At 41.6% G+C, this 18,007-nt stretch overlaps 1 protein-coding gene across 1 annotated transcript in view; it reads right to left on the bottom strand.

Moving 5' to 3' along the window:
• Positions 1-16,057, bottom strand: part of DDX19A (DEAD (Asp-Glu-Ala-Asp) box polypeptide 19A) — a 17,441-nt gene extending 1,384 nt beyond the window's left edge. Inside the window, exons 1-8 of the mRNA XM_006860312.1 lie at positions 16,009-16,057; positions 9,445-9,495; positions 7,839-7,974; positions 5,511-5,603; positions 4,228-4,330; positions 3,783-3,897; positions 1,376-1,553; positions 841-1,078 (exon numbers count right to left, since the gene is read on the bottom strand). Coding sequence (XP_006860374.1) covers positions 841-1,078; positions 1,376-1,553; positions 3,783-3,897; positions 4,228-4,330; positions 5,511-5,603; positions 7,839-7,974; positions 9,445-9,495; positions 16,009-16,057 — 963 coding nt within the window. The remainder of the gene's footprint in view (positions 1-840; positions 1,079-1,375; positions 1,554-3,782; positions 3,898-4,227; positions 4,331-5,510; positions 5,604-7,838; positions 7,975-9,444; positions 9,496-16,008) is intronic.
• Between the last annotated feature and the right edge of the window lie 1,950 nt (positions 16,058-18,007).

Below are 18,007 nucleotides of genomic sequence, written 5' to 3'. Positions count from 1 at the left end.
AGTCACACCAATGAGTAGAAATGTGAGAGAATACATATATGCAAATATATACACAGGTCTTACTGAGTATCATGGAGTCAGTTCTGACTCATAGCAACCCTATGTAGGGTTTCCGAGTTTCTGAGGAATGGTTGATGAGTTTGAACCACCAACCTTGGGATCTAATGCATTATTCTGCAGTGCCACACCAGGGTTCCTTATGACCTAACAAATTCCTTGTTGGCACCTTTACAAATAGAATGATGTGGCGCACACCATCTTTACCATATATGGAGGGATCGTACTAATAACCACCAATATGGAGAAAGCCTTACTGTTGTAATGTCGGACAGGCAGTAACCTTACAGAGACGTTAATCCTGAGTATAATCAGGAGTGAGGGGGAAAATCAGAAAAATTGTGAAAAACTGTCTCCTAGACTTTTTTAAAATGTCCACATCAAGAAAGGCAAAAACCAGAATAAAACAAAGGGAAGTGTATTGGGACAGGCAACTTAGACATCAGCTACATAAAATGAGGGGCAATAAAAAGGCACAAAAAGTAACTGACAAGTTTTCAAGAGAGAGTTTAAGAGTAAACGGGGGAAGACAGTCCCTACTGGATAGTTTTAATCTTGTCTAGAAGGGTTTGGTGAGAAGAGATGGGGTAAGATTCTTATGATTCAATTGTTATGACTAATTGCGACTGTCACAATTGTAAAAGTACAAGTTTTGTAACAAAAAAGGGGGAGTAGTTAATCTTACAGTCCAGAAACAGGACCCCAGGACCATCAAGGGAGAAGAGCACATGCAGCCACAGCAGAGATGAGACGTGGAGAGAGGGAACAAGTGCTGCTACTCACGTGGCAGAAGATCATGGCTTGGGCAATGGTGATGGCCCCGTAGAGGTTACACAAGGCCTGGAACTTCTCATCTCTGTTAGTGCACAGGACGTAATATTGCTTGATGGTGTCCAAGGTCTCCTCCTCGCGCTTCAGTTTGATAATGTTTGGGTCTGGGACCACTTTCTGGGCAAACTTCCACACGGAGTCTTCGAAGGTGGCCGAGAAGAGAAGCATCTGGCAGTTCCTGGGTAGCATCCTGCAAGGCAGGGCCCAGGTGTCTTGTATGACCCTGAGTGTTTCCACTCAGAGAAACAGAAGAATGGCCTCCCCAGGAAGGAGACAGAAGACCTGGGATATGACAGGGTTGGTGGCAGAGTCCCTAGAGATCCTCTGTCAACCCAGCCTGGGGAGTATGAGCAGTGCTGACATGGAAATGGTCACACGAAGTACTCAATCGAGTAAGCGAAGAACTCGACAGGAGCAAGAAGAGAAAGGGAAAAGGTGCCGCAGTTCAGGAGGGTGAGGATGTCCCCCGTGCTCCAGTGCGGCCTACCTCTGGATACGGATGCTCTGATCTTGGTGGCCCTGAGTAGCTATCATCACATCAGCCTCATCCAGAACAAATACCTTGATCTTCTTGGGTTTGATGAACTTGAGCTTGGAGCACCAGTCCACCATGGTCCCAGGAGTGCCAATGACAATCTGCTCGCCAATTTTGTGACCTCTTTCCACTGTGGAGACAAAGCCAGACACCAGATACAAGTGTGCTCTTCCTTCCAAAGCTGTTTGGCTGGTTGGTTACATGCTGTAGAGTCAGTTCTGACTCATAGTGACAGGGTTTCGAAAGAATAGCTGGTGGGTTTCAACCACCAACCTTTAGGTTAATAGTCCAGTGCTTATTACTGTCACACCAGAGCTGGTTGGAGAAGTTAATTTCAGATTTCAAGACACACAAGCACTATCATTAAGCCTTGGTTTGTCTACAATGAGCATGATGACACCTATATCTTCTTGAATGTGGTCATATTCAAGCCTCCAGAGTGAATGCTCAGTAAGTGTTCGTTCCCTTCTGCAGTATATGAATCATCCACTCACTCACATCTCAGTGACTGCCACCTATAAACTGTGAGTTTTCAACCCCAGTGCACTTGTACATTGTCTCTCACACACACAAAGAATGTGTGCCCTGGTAGCGTGGAGTGGGTTACAAGTTGGGCTGCTAACCCAAAGGTCAACAGTTCAAATCTACCAGCTGTTCCTCAGGAGAAAGATGAGACTTCCTACTCCTGCAAAGATTTACAACCTTGAAAACACTACACATGCTTGTTAAGAGTTGGGACCAACCAGACTGCACTTAAACCAACATAAGTATTTCTCAGTTATTCACTGGAAAAGTTTTAAATGAACATTAGCCTTAGCCTTTCCCACACATAGTGATGACTGACACTCTCAGACCACTTAGAGAAGGTAAGATACTGACTGTGACCAGATTCAAGTGCCTTCCCTTTGGCACACCTCTCAGTTTGAAGTTTCATAAACAGATATAACCAGCCTCAGCATGTCTGCATGAAATGCTACTGCTGTACATGTAAGCATGCAAGTTAAGGAAAAGTACTGTTGTCTGCTGACTGACAAAAAATATGGACATTCAACTTAGAATGTGATACAGTTTCATGAAGATGAACAAAGTGGGCTTGTGTCTTCAACGAAAACTAACTTGCCAAGATCTCACTCGGGAATCTGAATTTTGGAAAACTTGCACCTGATACCATGATCTGAACCACTGCTTGATCTCACTTCTCTGGTTAAACTAGTGGTGATATTAACATGATTTTTTAAATCTGGTATAATGAAAAGTGTCAGCACTGGGAAGATGATCATAACTCAGTAAGCCAGTATTTCCCAAATGATCAAAGCAGAATGTTAGAAAACCACTCATGGGCTAAAAAACCAAGTACAAAGGAGAACATGGGATTTTCATACAACATAGTATGTTAATCTGGTTTCCGAAATCACATACGGACCCTGTAGAGGGTTTCCAAGGAGTGCCTGGTGAATCTGAACCACTGACCTATGGTCAGCACATTATCCTGTATCACCACACAGAACAGACAGATGAAACTGACTGTCTCAGATAGGGAGTGGTGAGCCCCTAAGAAGCTCCAAATTCAGGGTCACAGGGCTCCCTCGCGCTCTCCAGTTCTGCCAAACTGTCTCCTAAGGCAACAAATGGTACCTGGGTATACTGTAGCAACATGCACAAATGGGCCGCTTTTTCTACAATTTCTTGACAAGTTGGTACTATCACACTTCATAGTTTTTCCCCACCTGGAAGGTATATGGTGGTTTCAATTTACATTTCTCCCACAACTCCATCCTTGTTTCCTGTCTGTCTGACTTCTTTCTTTTATGGAGTTCCTTTCCAACTGGACCTCTTTTGATCATTTTCCTACATGTGGCCTGCCTTTTTCTTGTAGGAATTTCTACATCCAGACAAGTTGGTAATGAATCTGCTCCCCGGCTATTTTAACCCTCCCATCTAACTACACTATATTCTACAGAGCATATGGAAGAAAGATGTTGATAAATCCAAGTAAACGGTACATTCTCTCTCTTTACTAAAGCTATTGTTTTATGTGCCATCAAGTCATTTCCAACTCAGTGACACGTTTTAGGGTTTCCAAGGAGTAGCTGGTGAACCTTGCAGTTAGCAGTCCAGTGCTTATCCTACAGTTCCACAGCAAGACAGTATTTAACCTTTAAAGAAAGGGACCTGATCCCTAGCTACTGATGACCCCTATCTATTAACAAATTAGCAATTTTTAAATAGATTTTCTGAAAATAATAATGCAGTTGGGTTCTAGCACTAGTCTGAACAACATTATCATTACATCTTCAAAATTTAAACACCTAAGCAGCCTCTCCCACCCTCTGCTGAGGTCTCACCCCTGGATACTCACAATTATTGCCTCGAACACCATAAGCAAGCTTTAGCTCTGGATAGAATTTACCATTCTGCTCAATCACTTTCCTGGTTTGAAGGGCCAGCTTGTATGTTGGGGAAAGGCACAAACACTGATGGGAAATCAAAGGATGAGTCTGCGAGAGCTTTCAGCACAGGCAACAGGCTCTAGACAATTTAGCACAGTGCTGTTGTCACTACCTGTGGCGCACTGGGAGCCACAGTCTGCTGCCACAATCTTCTACAGCAGACTGAAGCTCTGGCTCCTTAGGGAGCTCTGGAAGGAAGGAGGCTATAGGGTGCTGTTTCCATGTGAATCCTACCCAGGCCAGGACTCAGGATACTCTTGTGCCACCAAAGCACAGTCAGAGGTATTAGAGACATTCAAACCACAGAGCACTCTCCCAACCCCCAACACATGCTCTAGCTCCCCTGATCCTCACCTGCAGGAATGTGTCTACTGGTTCCACTAGGCTGAGCATGGCCAAGAAAAAGGCAGCCGTTTTACCAGTACCAGACTGAGACTGGGCAATCAGTTTCTGTGGACTGGGTCATGGAAGAAAAGAAATGAACATTGGTTAAAACAAATACCACTCCAAGCAATTCCACGTCTAGGTATATACCCCAAAGAACTGGAAACAGAAACAGAGAACAGGTACTTGTATAACACTATTCACAGTAATCAAAAGGTGGAACACTCAAACATTTGAGTGTCCTGGAAGAGAAGCAAAAATGCTGCATAGAAGCAAGGTAGTGAGAGTTCATCTCATATACTTTGGACATGTTATCAGGAGGGACGAGTTCCTGGAAAAAGCATCATGCTTGGTAAACTAGAGGGTCAGCACAAAAGAAGATTCTCATTAAGAAGGATTGGCACAGTGTCTACAACAATGGGTGTAGACATACCAACTGTGAAGAGGATGCAGGACGGGGCAGTGTTTCATCCTGTTGAGGATGGGTCACTATGAGTTGAGACAGACTCAATGGCATCTAACAACAATAACACATTAAGTAGACTTTTTGCAATGAGCATAAATTACTTAGATAATTTGAAAAATATAGTTTTGAAAACTTGCTTAAATATTAAGGGCAATGACTTTTAGATGGGTTCATACCAGGAAACCTTCATTCTAGATGCTAGCAGGATGTGCCCAAGTTAGGATCAGGACTGAGGGGAAGGTCTGTGCCTAAACCAGTTTCCAGTGACATTTTCTGCTGAGCAGTAATCATTTTGGGGACCAGGTACCTTCTGCTGTTTCAATATGCTTCACATGTAGAGCTGAGCAACATTATTTGTGCCCAACCACCACCATTAACAGTTTTCAAATTTTTCCAGACAGATGTTTTAGAGGAAACTGTGACATTTCACTTCATGAAACCCAGTATCACTGGGTGGTATTTTTGCCATTTGAAGTATTAACAGTAATAAAGCTGTGTGGAAAAAGCTGCTAAATCATATAAGTTGTAAAAACAAAAGGAAATATGACTGGACTTGATGCAGTTGCTTCTGAAGTGAGAGCAGGGACAAGAGCAGAGTAGCATTGCAGAGTAGATGCATGGCTGGACAAGGGTGCAGATATCTTCGTGGTACTGTACACACCTTTTACAGGCATCAAAAATTTCAAATTAATGACCAAGGTGTTTCCCAAGAGAAACATGTGTCCAAATGAGCTACTCTGTGGAAGATGTTAAACGTCACAAGGAGCACTCATTTCTGCACACTCACGGTTCAGCAAGCATCATGGGTAATGCGCTCTCTTGTATCTTGGAAGGTTGATTGAAGCCCATGGCACAGACACCCTGGAGAAGCTGTGGTATCCTAGGAGGCCAACGAGAGAGGATGGATTCCTAGTTTCTATGCTTTAAAAAACATCTAAAGTCAAACCACAATCTTTCCTGAGTACATCTCAATCTGTAACATATATAAATCATAAAAATAGAGAATACTTTCCTTTCTTAAAGAAATTCGTGCTTTTGGCATCCCACATATCCGGCTAGCCTTGGATAACAAGTGTTTTCCGGGAAGAGTGGTACTTATTAATTCATAGTATGAAATAAATTATTATAAACATCTAAAAACAAACACACCTTACTATGCCACTACGATGTAAGAATCCCTTTATAGATCAGGGTTAGGATTTTAATTCCTCCATGCAGATGTTCAATTGAACTATAATCTTTTTGTGTCCCACTGTCTGTCCAAATCAGCTGTGCACATAACTGGGACAACAAATAAGCAAGGATTAAGCCAGTTTCTAGAAGTGGAGCAACACTAAATAGAAAAGGGTAATTCAGTTATCACACTGAATTCACAAATGTTCCAAGTCAGTTACTCTGCAGAGCCAAAATCATGAGGAATAAAGCATTCACTTTTAACATAAATTGTTCTGTAATGAATGTCAATTTCGTTGCTCTGATGCAAAGGTGCATTTACTATCTGCTGCCTCTAAATTGACAGGTGAACAAAAACCACAAGACTGTTTCTAAAGATAAGTTAAATCAGGTCAAGACTTAGAAATTCATTCGCATTTAACAAGCTCTCTAGAAGACAAAATGGTTCCTGGCATGTGTTGGTTCTCAGACACAAAAAAACTTAGAAGACATACCCTCTAGTTTCCTGTTTGGAAGCAAAGGCAGCTTCTGATTCACTGTCAAGGGCACAGAATCACTACCAAAGTGTGGGCCCAGCACCTACCAAGCTCCAGTTTTCTTTTTGTTCTGTGTTTCCTGTGGCTACGGACAACTAATCAGAGAGAACTTATATTTTAAAAAGGTCAGTTCACCTGGTTGAAATGAGAGCTCACGTCTTTTAAATGAAAGGAACTTAGAAAATACCTAAACCAATGACACTTGGAAAAGCAGTCAGTCAGGTCTCAGGAAACAACAGACCACTGTCTATAACGTCCCCCATATAATTTGTGAACAGAATTAAAGCAGAGGTGCCAGATTTGTTGAATAAAGCTGCTAACACAAGAAAAAGAAAATTTCCTGAAACTGAAAATGAATAAAAAGATACTGGTTGCTTCATTCTAGTTTGTTCTCTTTTTCTAAATGACTCTTATTGTAAAGCAGTGGTCACAGCTGGCAGAAATGTGGCCCCTATTTACCCCAGAAGCTCCATTATAGGTGTTTGCTGAAGAATCCACTTATTCTACCATGTCATATTCACCCCAACGTCTATTTGGAGTCCTGGTGTGGCACTGTGAGTTCACGGACTGGACTGCAACGTTGAATTGAACTGTAAGATCAGTGGTTCAAGCTCATCAGCCGCTCAGAAACCCTACACAGGTTGCTATGGATCGGAACCTGACTTGATGGCACTTCCTATTTATGAGCTGCATTCTGCCAGAGATGTATGTGACTAAGTCAATAATCCATAAAGCACTTCCCTACTAACTTACAGAAAGGAACAAAAATTTTAAAACTTGGTATGCCCTTTTTAAGTACAATATTTAATAGCTCCACTCTCTGCCTTTAAAATAATGACATCTTAGAAGTCATTCTTAGCACAATTCCAGATACACATACATAAACCCAACTAAACACATACACTCAACTCTAGGTTCTGTTTTGTTGTCATTTTAAAAACTAATTCCAGAACTGTCCAAGGCAGCTTTCCATTGTGAGTGCTGGGAAGACAGATTTTATACAAGCAGATAAAGCTGTTATTAAGACTATAGATCCTAGAATCCAACAAAAGGGCTTACCTAATAAATGTTCCTGACATCCAGCAACCACCTGTCAGACAATATTTTATTGAAAGTTCTAAGAGCATTAAAGAAAAAAAGACTTTTAGCTATAATGAATACATTTGTGGCATTTAAAAATCCCTACTAAGAGGAGGTGAAGTAGATAGCCAAGAGACAAGGGTGGGAAGGAAGCCATCACTGAATGCTTTCATGTTTTATTGCTGTGAATAATTTGATTATCTATTAAAATAAACAACTACTTTAAAGTTGTTAAAAATAAAAATTAATAGTCCCATCTTCAAGATGTTAAATTCTATAAGGGCGGGCCAGGCAGAGAATAGATGTTAAAGGAATCAAGTACTCACAGCCGGAGCTCTTCGAAAGACTTCACAAAGTAGAGGAGAGAATCTGGATCCCGCTGCAGGATTTCCACCTGGTTTGTGGTATCCACCAGATTGCTTCTGATCAGCTTGTTGAGTGAGGGCTGGGCAGCTTTGTCCTCTGGCAGGAAGAAAGCAGATTTTGTTTATAAATGGGTTTTTCCTGAATCAGTCATGGCTGACAAAGACAAACCAGAATGGACCGGAACTTGTAAAGTGTGAGTGTACCAGAATGGGAAAATGTACAGGTCAACACCCTACTAGAAATATAATCGCCCTCTTAAAAAACAAGGTAGCATGTTTGTTCCATAGCAACCAAATCTCTTAACACGGTGGCCCACTCAAAGATGGTGCAACTGACCTTGTAGTTTTATATGTGTCAGTCTCCAAAGTCCTAGCAATAATCCAGTCTCCAGTCTCAGGCTCTTGAAAGCCCTCCACCAGTGCCCTATCCTGGGACGTCGACAAAAATGTTCCCATTTCGGTTACTGTTCCAGTACACCCCCGGTTTAAAAATTCAGGTCTGCTTCAAAGTCCTGCTTCATACTCATGTGGCCAATGCCCCCCTTATGAGATTGCTCCCTCACAAAACCAGCACCTAGACAGCCAAGCAGGGCTAGAGGAAACCACAACCACACTGACAGGCCTCGCTGTAGGATACACATGGACCACAAAGTCAGTTGAATCACAAGTTCAGCGATTCAAACCCACCAGCTGCTCCTCAGAAACCCTATATAGGGTTGCTATGAGTTGGAACTGACCTGACAGAACTCAACAACAGACTCATAACTGTCAGCAGTTCAAACCCACCAGCTGCTTCCTGGAAACCCCATATAGGGTTACTGTGAATCAAAATCAACTAGTCAGCTCTTAAGAACAACGGACCCAGAACGGGCTCTAAGCTTCCCGGCCTTTCTACTGCCACAGTCCATTCATTTACTCTCCTTTTCCTCAATGTTCATTAATGCCTTCAATGGTCTCCTCAGTGATCTGTTTCCAAGTAAGACATAGAGCAATTTCATACACGTCCATACCCATACCAGCCAACCTGCATTTATGTCCATGTTCTCCACCTTCCCCTAGACTATAGGTGCACAGGTGGTGTCCCTCCCACCAGTGACATTCTCTCTTGCAGAAATTTCCCTCTTCTTCTTCATCATGAATCTGCTTCTTCCTTTACTCCACACCCTATCCAATTACGGTTCCAACTTTCTTATGAAAACATTTTTCAAAAGGGTTGTATATTCTTAATGTCTTCCACTTCTTCCCTTCCCTTTCTCTCTGAATAAACACTGAGGCTTTAAAAAAACAAACAACCAAACACCTCTCCACCCCACTTCAACTCACTAATGACTTCCAAACGGCCTAATCGATCCAATGACTAATTTTTCAATTTTGTCTTAATGTATGATCTATATTTGATCCCCTCAAATTTGGAAATACAGCCGTCGTCTGGCGTCTTGGATAACGCACTTGTTTGGTGGTCCTTTTACTCCTCTGATTTCCTTTTCTCAACCTCCTCCGGGAGTCTCCTTGTTGATCTGATTTTGAGTCCAGGAACCCAAATTCTGTGTCGTACACTTGTAGTTACCTTTCTCTTCTTCATCTGTTTTCTCTGGAGTAGCACTGTTTATCAGAACACCTACGTAAAAAATAGTTGTCATAATTACGAAGGCAAATACCAAGCCCACCCAAAGGATAAAAAAATATAATAACACTTATTTGAATATAAAAACTTCATGTTATTTCTCTATATTTAGTGGTCTTTTATTTCTAGAAAAATCTCAAATGTATAAGGAACACTTAAATTTGGTCAGTTTCACAGTGAAGCCTGTTGTGGCACTTCAGGATAAGCACTGGACTGTGGACTATAAGGTTGGCAGTTCAAACCCATCAGTTGCTACTTGGAAACTCTATACAGGGTTGCTATGAGTCAGAATCAACTTGATGGCACTCAACAACAACATGCATATACTGTATTATACGGTATGGTGCTATAAGATAAGCACTGGACTGCTAACCAGAGGTTGGTGGTTCAAACCCACCAGCAATTCTTTGGAAATGCTGTATAAGGTCGCTATAAATTAGAACTGACTAGATGACAAATAACAGTTTACCTTTAACAAAGAGTCAAAATGTATTAAACGGGGAAGAAACAGTCTATTCAACAAATTGTTATCACGTGCCGTGCCATAGAGTCGATTCTGACTCAGCAACCCTGTGTAGGATTTCTGAGAAGCAGCTGGTGGGTTTCAACTGCTGAGCCTGTGGTTCACAGTCGAGTGCTTATCCTGTATCACCACACCAGCTGTCCCTTCAACAAACACTGCTGGCAACAGTGGAAATCTATTTGCAGAAAAATGAAGCAAAACTCTCTCACACCATATACAAAAGTGCACTCAATGTGGATTAAAGACCTAAATTTAAATTTAAAGCCTAGAACTACAGATCATCAGTGAAAACATAAGGACAAACTTAGGGCTCTCATACATGGTATAACTATACTATGAAACATAACTGAAAATCCACAAACAGAAGACAAAATAGATGACTGGGATTTCCTAAAAAATTAGATACAAAGGGGATTTCATCAAAAGGGGAAAAATATTTGGCTGCAACGTATCAGACAAAGCACTACTTTCCACACAAGAAATACGAGTCATAACATGAGTAGATATATGCACACCAATGTTCACAGCAGCACTATTTACAATAGCAAAATGATGGAGACAACCAAAGAGCCCATCAACTGATGAATGGATAAACAAACTGTGGTACATACACACAATGGAATATTATGCTACCTTGGAAGAATAACAAGGAAGCTGCAAGCCACCGCATAACATGGATGAACCTTGAGGACATTATTTTGAGTGAAATTAATCAGTCACAGAAGGAGAAATACTGCACAGGACTACTATTGTAAAAGACTAAGATAAAGAACGCATACTAAAGGGGGGTAGATTCTTTGCTGGTTACCGGGACGTGGGGGTGGGCTGAGGGGAGGGAGAGGAAGGTGAAGCACAGGGCAGGGAACAGACACAGGATAGTTTGGGTGCTAGGGAGGGGGACAATACACAAGAAAGGGGAGGGGAATGGAAGAACCAAGCTTATGGGAAAACAATGAGCAGGTTTGCCTAAAGCTAAGTGGGACAGAGGTAAATAATGATGTATGCACAACCTTAGAACAACAGGGCTCTGGGATACTGGGATTGAGACATGGTTGGAATGGGGTAAAACGGGGAAACGTTATGATGCTTGGCTGTCTTTTGATATTGGTTTCCCTTGCATACCATTATAAAATAGACACTTGACGGGGAGAGAAAGGAATAGCCAGAAATATCACTATAGAAAGCTTGTAAGCCCATCTTCTGCCTATAACTGATTGGAATACCTAAAATGGGGCTAAAACTTTCCCAGTGAAGGAGGCTTCCTGCAGAGCCTCTGCATTACATAAGACCATAGGTGGAATCCTGCACCCCATCCAGAATCCTCTGAGGTGGGAAATTTCTACTTGAAAGGACAAGCAGACCAGCCTAGAGCAGCTAGAAGAACAGAAGATACTTCTTGAAAGAAAAACCTACAGGAAAAATAAGAAATAAAAACGGCAGTCCGACTGATTACTACAAGAACAAGCAAGTTGCTCGCCCAGGAGACATCAAGGCAAGTGGTTGGGTCCCCTCAGGGCAAACCCCCTTCCAAGACAAAGACTCAAATGGGAATACAAGCTCTGATTGGTGACCACATTCATCACCGATAAGGGGAAGTGAGGGAAGAACAGTAATGAAGCTGCCAGCTACGCCCTACAACGTTCAATAGACTCCTGTGAAGCCGGGTGGAGACCTGGTTGGCCAGCAGTGTGCCAAGACCTGAGAACTCTTGGGCCCAGAGTCAGTGACATAGCCACAGAGGACTAGAGTGGAGAGTGAAGCATCCAGCTGATAAGAAGAAAGAAGAGAGGGCATATTCATAAGAACACCCACACTTGCAGATAATACTCACTTGACCTGGCTTTAATGACTGGATGGATCGGAGCTCAACCAGAAGAAGATAGAAGAGTGAAAAAAAGAGTAATCTGATACAATTTGATGAACTTGACCTACACCTATGGATGCATTTGCTCAAAAGAGGGAACAAATTTTTACAGCAAGGATCATTCCCACCCATTTCCATACACAGAGTAGACAGGGATGGGCAACTTGGACACTGGCTACCCAAAATGGGGGAGGGGGGCTACAAAGGCAAGAAGTGATTGGTTTACAAGCTTTCAAGCGGGATTCCAGATCCAGAGGGCATGGAGTAAGGTAGAATCTCCACTGAGTAGTCCAATCTGTCTGGGCAGGGCTGACAAAAGGAGATGTGGATAGGTCTCTTGTGATACAATAGTGAATAATTGTTATCAGGACTGATTGTGAGGGTTGGAAATATAAAGGTAGACGTTTTGTAGAAAAAGGAGGGGAGTGATTGACTTTGCAGTTTAGAAGCAGAGGTCCCTGGAACCATCAAGGGAGAAGAGTGGGACCCTACCCAGAGAAACAGTGATGTCAGAGATGGAGGCAGAGATGATGACATGGAGAGATGGAATGGCTGGGGACTCTAGACCCAGAGAGGGAGAGGAGCTGTGTGCTGACAACCGGGGGGCAGGCTTGCAGAGTATAACCTTTGGTAGGTTGATGATGCATGGAGGGGACTGTAACCATGGCAATGAAATTATATACGATAGGATGAACGTAAAGGTAATGTTCTCCCATGTAAACTTTCATGTAATTCACAATAAAACATTAAAAACAAAACAAAACAAAAAGCACTGCTTTCCAAAATTTATAGAATAATGCCTCAAAAATAAGACAAATAATACAATTAAAAAATGGGCAAAGGATATGAACACATACTTCACCAAAGATGACATTCAGGGGACCAACAAACATATGAAAAACTGCTCACCAACAGTAACTATTAGAGATGCAAGTCAAACAGCAATGAGATCTCATCTTACTCTAGTATTAATGTTGCTGTTGTCAGGTGCCATTGAGTCAGTACCAACTCATAGTGACCTTATGCACAGCAGAATGAAACACTGCCCGATCCTGGGCCAATCTCACTATTGTTGCCACGCTTGAGCCTATTGATGGCCTCCATTTTGCCAATCCATCTTACTGGGGGTCTTCCTCTTTTTCTCTGACCCTCCACCTTACCAAACATGATATTCTTCTCAGCAACTGGTCCCTTCTGACAATATGTCTGAAGTATGAGAGATGAAGTTTGGCCATCCTGGCCTCCAAGGGGCACTTTTTTTTTTTTAGTTTTTTACTGAAAATTATATGATCGTTTACATGGGAGAACTTTAGTTTTACATTCATTCCATCGTGTATCATCTCACTGCCATGGTTCCAATCCCCTCCATGCATCATCGACCACCCAAAGGGTATATCCCAGAAACCCGCCCCCTACACTTCCCCTCCTCCCCCCAGTTTTTGGCCCACAGTCCCTTTCCCTCTCTGGGTCCAAAGTCCCCAGTCGCTTCATCACTCCATGTCATCATCTCTGTCTCCATCTTAGGCATCTGTTTCTCTGGGTAGGATCCCGCTCTCGGCTCTTCTCCGTTGATGGTCCCAGAGGCTTCCGCTCCTATCCTCCTCCCCATTTGAGTATCCAATGTCCAAGCTGCCCTTCTCTGTCCACTCTGTGTGTGGGGGTGTGTGTGAATGTTTCTTGCTGCAAGGATTTGTTCCCTCTGAGTCGCTGCTCCATAGGTACAGGTCAAGTTCATCAGACTGTATCAGCTCACTCTTTTTTTCCCCCTCTTCTGTCCTCTCCTGGTTGAGCTCCGATCATCCAGTCATCCGGTCCAGGTCACGTGGGTATCATCTGCAAGTGTGGGCGCTCCTGTGCCTATGTCCTCTCTTCCCGTCAGCCGGTAGCTCCACTCTCCTCTCAAGCCCTCCGTGGCCACAGCACTGACTCTGGGCCCAAGAGTCTCCAAGGGTCATTCCTGCTGTACTTCCAACACAGATCTGTTGGTTCATTTGGCAGCCAATGGCACTTTCAATATTCTTCTACTACACCATAACTCAAATGCATCAATTCTTCTATGATCTTCCTTATTCACTGCCCAGCTTTCGCATGCATTTGAAGTTATTGAAAATACCATGGATTGGATCAGGTGCACCTTAGTCCTCAAGCTGACTTGCTCTTCAACACTTTCAAAGGTCTTGTGCAGATTTGCCTAATGCAATACGTCGTTTGATTTCTTGACTGCTGTTTCCATGAGTGTTGATAGTTGATCCAAGAAGAATGAAGTCCTAGACAACTTCAATCTTTTCTCCATTGATAAGAATGTTGTGTATTGGTACAGTAGTGAGTGTTTTTGTTTTCCTTACATTGAGATATAATCCATACTGAAGGCTGCGCTCTTTGATCTTCATCAGTAAATATGTAAGTCTTCTACCCTTTCAGCAAGGTTGTATCATCTGCATGTCGCAGGTTGTTAATGAGTCTTCCTCCAATTCTGATGCCACATTTTTCTTCACATAACCCAGCTTCTTGGCTTATTTGCTCAGCATACAGGTTGAATAAATATGGTGAGAGAATGCAACCCTGTCACACACCTTTCTTAATTTTAAATCATTCAGTGTTCCCATGTTCTGTTCGGGTAAGTGCCTCTTGGTCCATGTACAGACTCCTCATGAACACAATTAAGTGTTTCGGAAAACTCATACTTTGCAATGTTGTCCATAGCTTGTTATGATCCACACAATCAAAAGCCTTTGCGTAATCAATAAAGGATCTTTCTGATATTCTCTGCTCTCAGCCAAGATTCATCGGACATCAGCATTAATAGCAAAGTTCAAAAAAAGAGAAAACAGAAAATGCTGGTGAGGGTGTGGTGAGAGTCCCACTGCTGGTGGGTCTGTACAATGGTGCAGCCACAGTGGAAAACTGTTATGTGCGTTCTCAAAAACTTGGCAATAGAATATGTCCTGTATGACCCAGCAATCCCTCAACTTGGTATATATCCACAAGAAATCAGAGCTGTGACACAACTAGATAAATGTACATCCGTGTTCACTGCAACACTAGTCACAACAGCAAAGAGATAAGGGACAGACTAAATGCCCATGAAGAGAAGAATGGTTAAACAAAGTGGTACATACACACAGTGGAATATTAAACAACACTGAAGAATAATGATAAATCTGCAAAATACCTCATAACACATTGATGACCCTGGAGGACATAAGGCTGAGTGAAATTTGTCAATCAGGAAAGTACAAATATTATATGAGACCATTATTACGAAAAGCTAAGAAAAAGTTTTCTTGATAAAAGAAATATTCTATGATGGTTACTGGATTCCTGGTGTGCTTTAGGATTAGCACTAGATTGTAAACCACAAGATAGGCAGTTCAAACCCACCAGCTGCTCCTCAGAAACCCTATACAGGGTTGCTATGACAGCACTCAGCAACAACAATTTGATGACTACCAGGGATGGGGATAATTATTCATGGGCTAGAGGGTAGACATATGTTAACATGGGTGACAGAGCAGGCAACATATAATAAGAGGGAGGTTGGCAGAGGAAAGATGTAGGTAGCAGGAGACACAGGGAGGAGTGCATGAGTTAAAGGAAACAGATAAATACTATTTACTGATGGTACATAGAGGGGGTTGTAAGCATTGTAATAGATTTGCTGAATGTAAAACAGATGAGCTGCACTGTAAACCTTCACTCAATTCACAACAAAAAGTTAAAAAAAAAAAAAAGATCATGGAATTTTCCCACAAACTTTGAGCCCTCCATATTTTGCATTTGTATTGCATAAAGAAACTTGAATGGGAACTGGATAAATGGGGGACCAGAATGGTAAGAATGAATGCCTTTCATCTTTTTATATTTGAATTTTGAAACCAGATTATCTTTTTTAAAAAGGGAACAAAAATAAAATGGTAATCTCCAGTGACCAAGAGTCCTGTAGTGACAGCTGGAGTTAAGAAGTCAGCAGATACATGACATCTGTCTGTAAGAAGACTTTAAAGCCTCAACAAGACACAAATAGTCCAATTTAAAAATGGGCAGAGGACGTTACAGCCACGAGCGCATGGCAGCAGCACAGGTGTAGCTTGTGACTAACTTGTGATTATTATGGACTCACCGTTGGTATCTGCCTTGACTTTTTCTTCCTTGATCTCCAAGCTGCTCATCTGAATGGGAATGAAAGGAAGCAAGTAGAGTTAGGCAAATGATACAGTGAAAGGAGGGAACAGAGAGAAGGCCTCCAGTAACAGTAGGAACCACTTCAACACTCATACTCAGGGGCTCAGTTTGTTCTGCTTGATGCAAAATTGCAAGAGCTTGGGTAAAAACATTTCACATGTTTTCAACAGAGTAAACAGACTCTTTAAAGCTAAAATTAAAGCTAAAAATAAAGGGAAGGAGAAACAGCATATCAACAATCTCACACCTCTGCTTTTCCCCCAATTCACGCTCTTCCTAGAACATCTAACCTTTATTAAATATCTAGACAGTTTCAATGTCACAAACACTGCTTTCTGAGTAAAGAATGACAACATCTAAATATCTCAGGGAATCCTGGTGAGGTTGTGTAGGATCAGTACTAGACTGCTAACTGCAAGGTCATCATTTCAAACTTACCAGCTGCTCCTTATAAACCCTATACAGGGTCACTATGAGTCAGAACCAACTCAGCGGTGCTTAAAAACAAATTTCTCAGAAGAGGTTGTTTTTTTTTAAAAAAAAAAAACCACCTTAAAACACACACTAAATTAGTGCAATACTTTGCAAATAAATTACAATCCTCTTTGCCTTATCAACACCTTAAATGACATATTATAGAGAAACTTATTTTATATTAAAGTATTGGCAAAACCCAAGTTCCTGATTTGAAAATCTTGCAGAAGTTACACAAAATGGTTTCTTTTTCACTCTTGGCCATGTAGTCCTAGTCATTAAAAACTTGCTAAGTTTCAAGTAGAGCAATAATTCCTAAACTTGCAAATAACTCTCCACTGTCTTCTGAACTACTTTTATCTTGTCAGTGTTGGTAAGAGAATGGTCGACATTACCGTACATTATAAAAGAATGCTATCAGGGTCTGAGGAATATTCAAATGAAGTCCTAGGCTACAAACCTACAATATGAAGCTCCTTCTCAAGTTTTGAGTCAAAATTTAAAGTGTACTCCCTTCCATATTTTCTATACTGCCCACCCCAACCTAACCTTAATCCTTTCATGACCAAACTATTTTCTTTGAATTTTTTGTTGCTACTATGTGTTTTCAGTAATGAAAGGCATGCTAAACTCTAGGGGGAAAAAAAATTATGCAGTACAAATTTTCTTGTAATTATGTGGGACACAATGTCCCAAGGGGACTCTTGTGGTAGGATGGATGGAATGAACCCTGTTTCTGCAGAGTCATGTAGTTATACAGGTCCCCAACCAGGCAATAGCACATACTACAACTGGGATAGGATGTTCCCAAGAAGCCTGGGACACTGACTAAGTGGGAGGGTAATATATGCCCCACACGGACCACAGACGAGTGAAGTTATAGTCAAAACTACTTCTGATTCTCATTCTGTACTCAAGTTCAGCACTTTGGAATACTATCTCCTAAAGTGTCTTTACTGCTATCTCTATCTAGCCTAGCTGGGATTCATTCTCTATGATCTATCTCAAATGTATGCTTTTAAATGTAAATTTCCCAAGAAATTTCCCAGGTTTTCCTACTTATAAATCTCCTTCCCCTTTTCAGAGCATACTTATCAGACTTACTTCTTTTACACTGTAGCCTTTCACTGCATCATTTTCTAAATAGACTAGAAAGCATCTTCCTAGGCTCCCCTGGACTTGGCCCATTTTATAAATCTGCTGATAACTGACATTACTCCCGGAGCAACAAAGGAGGGATTGGAGAAGAAATGAATGCTGGCATTAAAAAGTTCTAGAAGACTTCAGACTACAAGAAAAGTTTCGTAAATAGTCTATAGTCTCAATACTAACAATCCAATGTCACGAAACAAATTTAAATGTTCAATTTTAGATTTGCTGTATGCTGGGATATTAAAGCTGAACCTGTAAACCTGTTATCCTAATTAAAAAGAGAACCAACTAAATTTGATTTTGCACTTATA

This window comes from Chrysochloris asiatica, unplaced genomic scaffold (genome assembly GCF_000296735.1).
Source record: "Chrysochloris asiatica unplaced genomic scaffold, ChrAsi1.0 scaffold00037, whole genome shotgun sequence".
In the NCBI taxonomy this organism is placed as follows: Eukaryota; Metazoa; Chordata; class Mammalia; order Afrosoricida; family Chrysochloridae; genus Chrysochloris; species Chrysochloris asiatica.
This window is presented reverse-complemented; position numbering and strand designations above follow the sequence as displayed.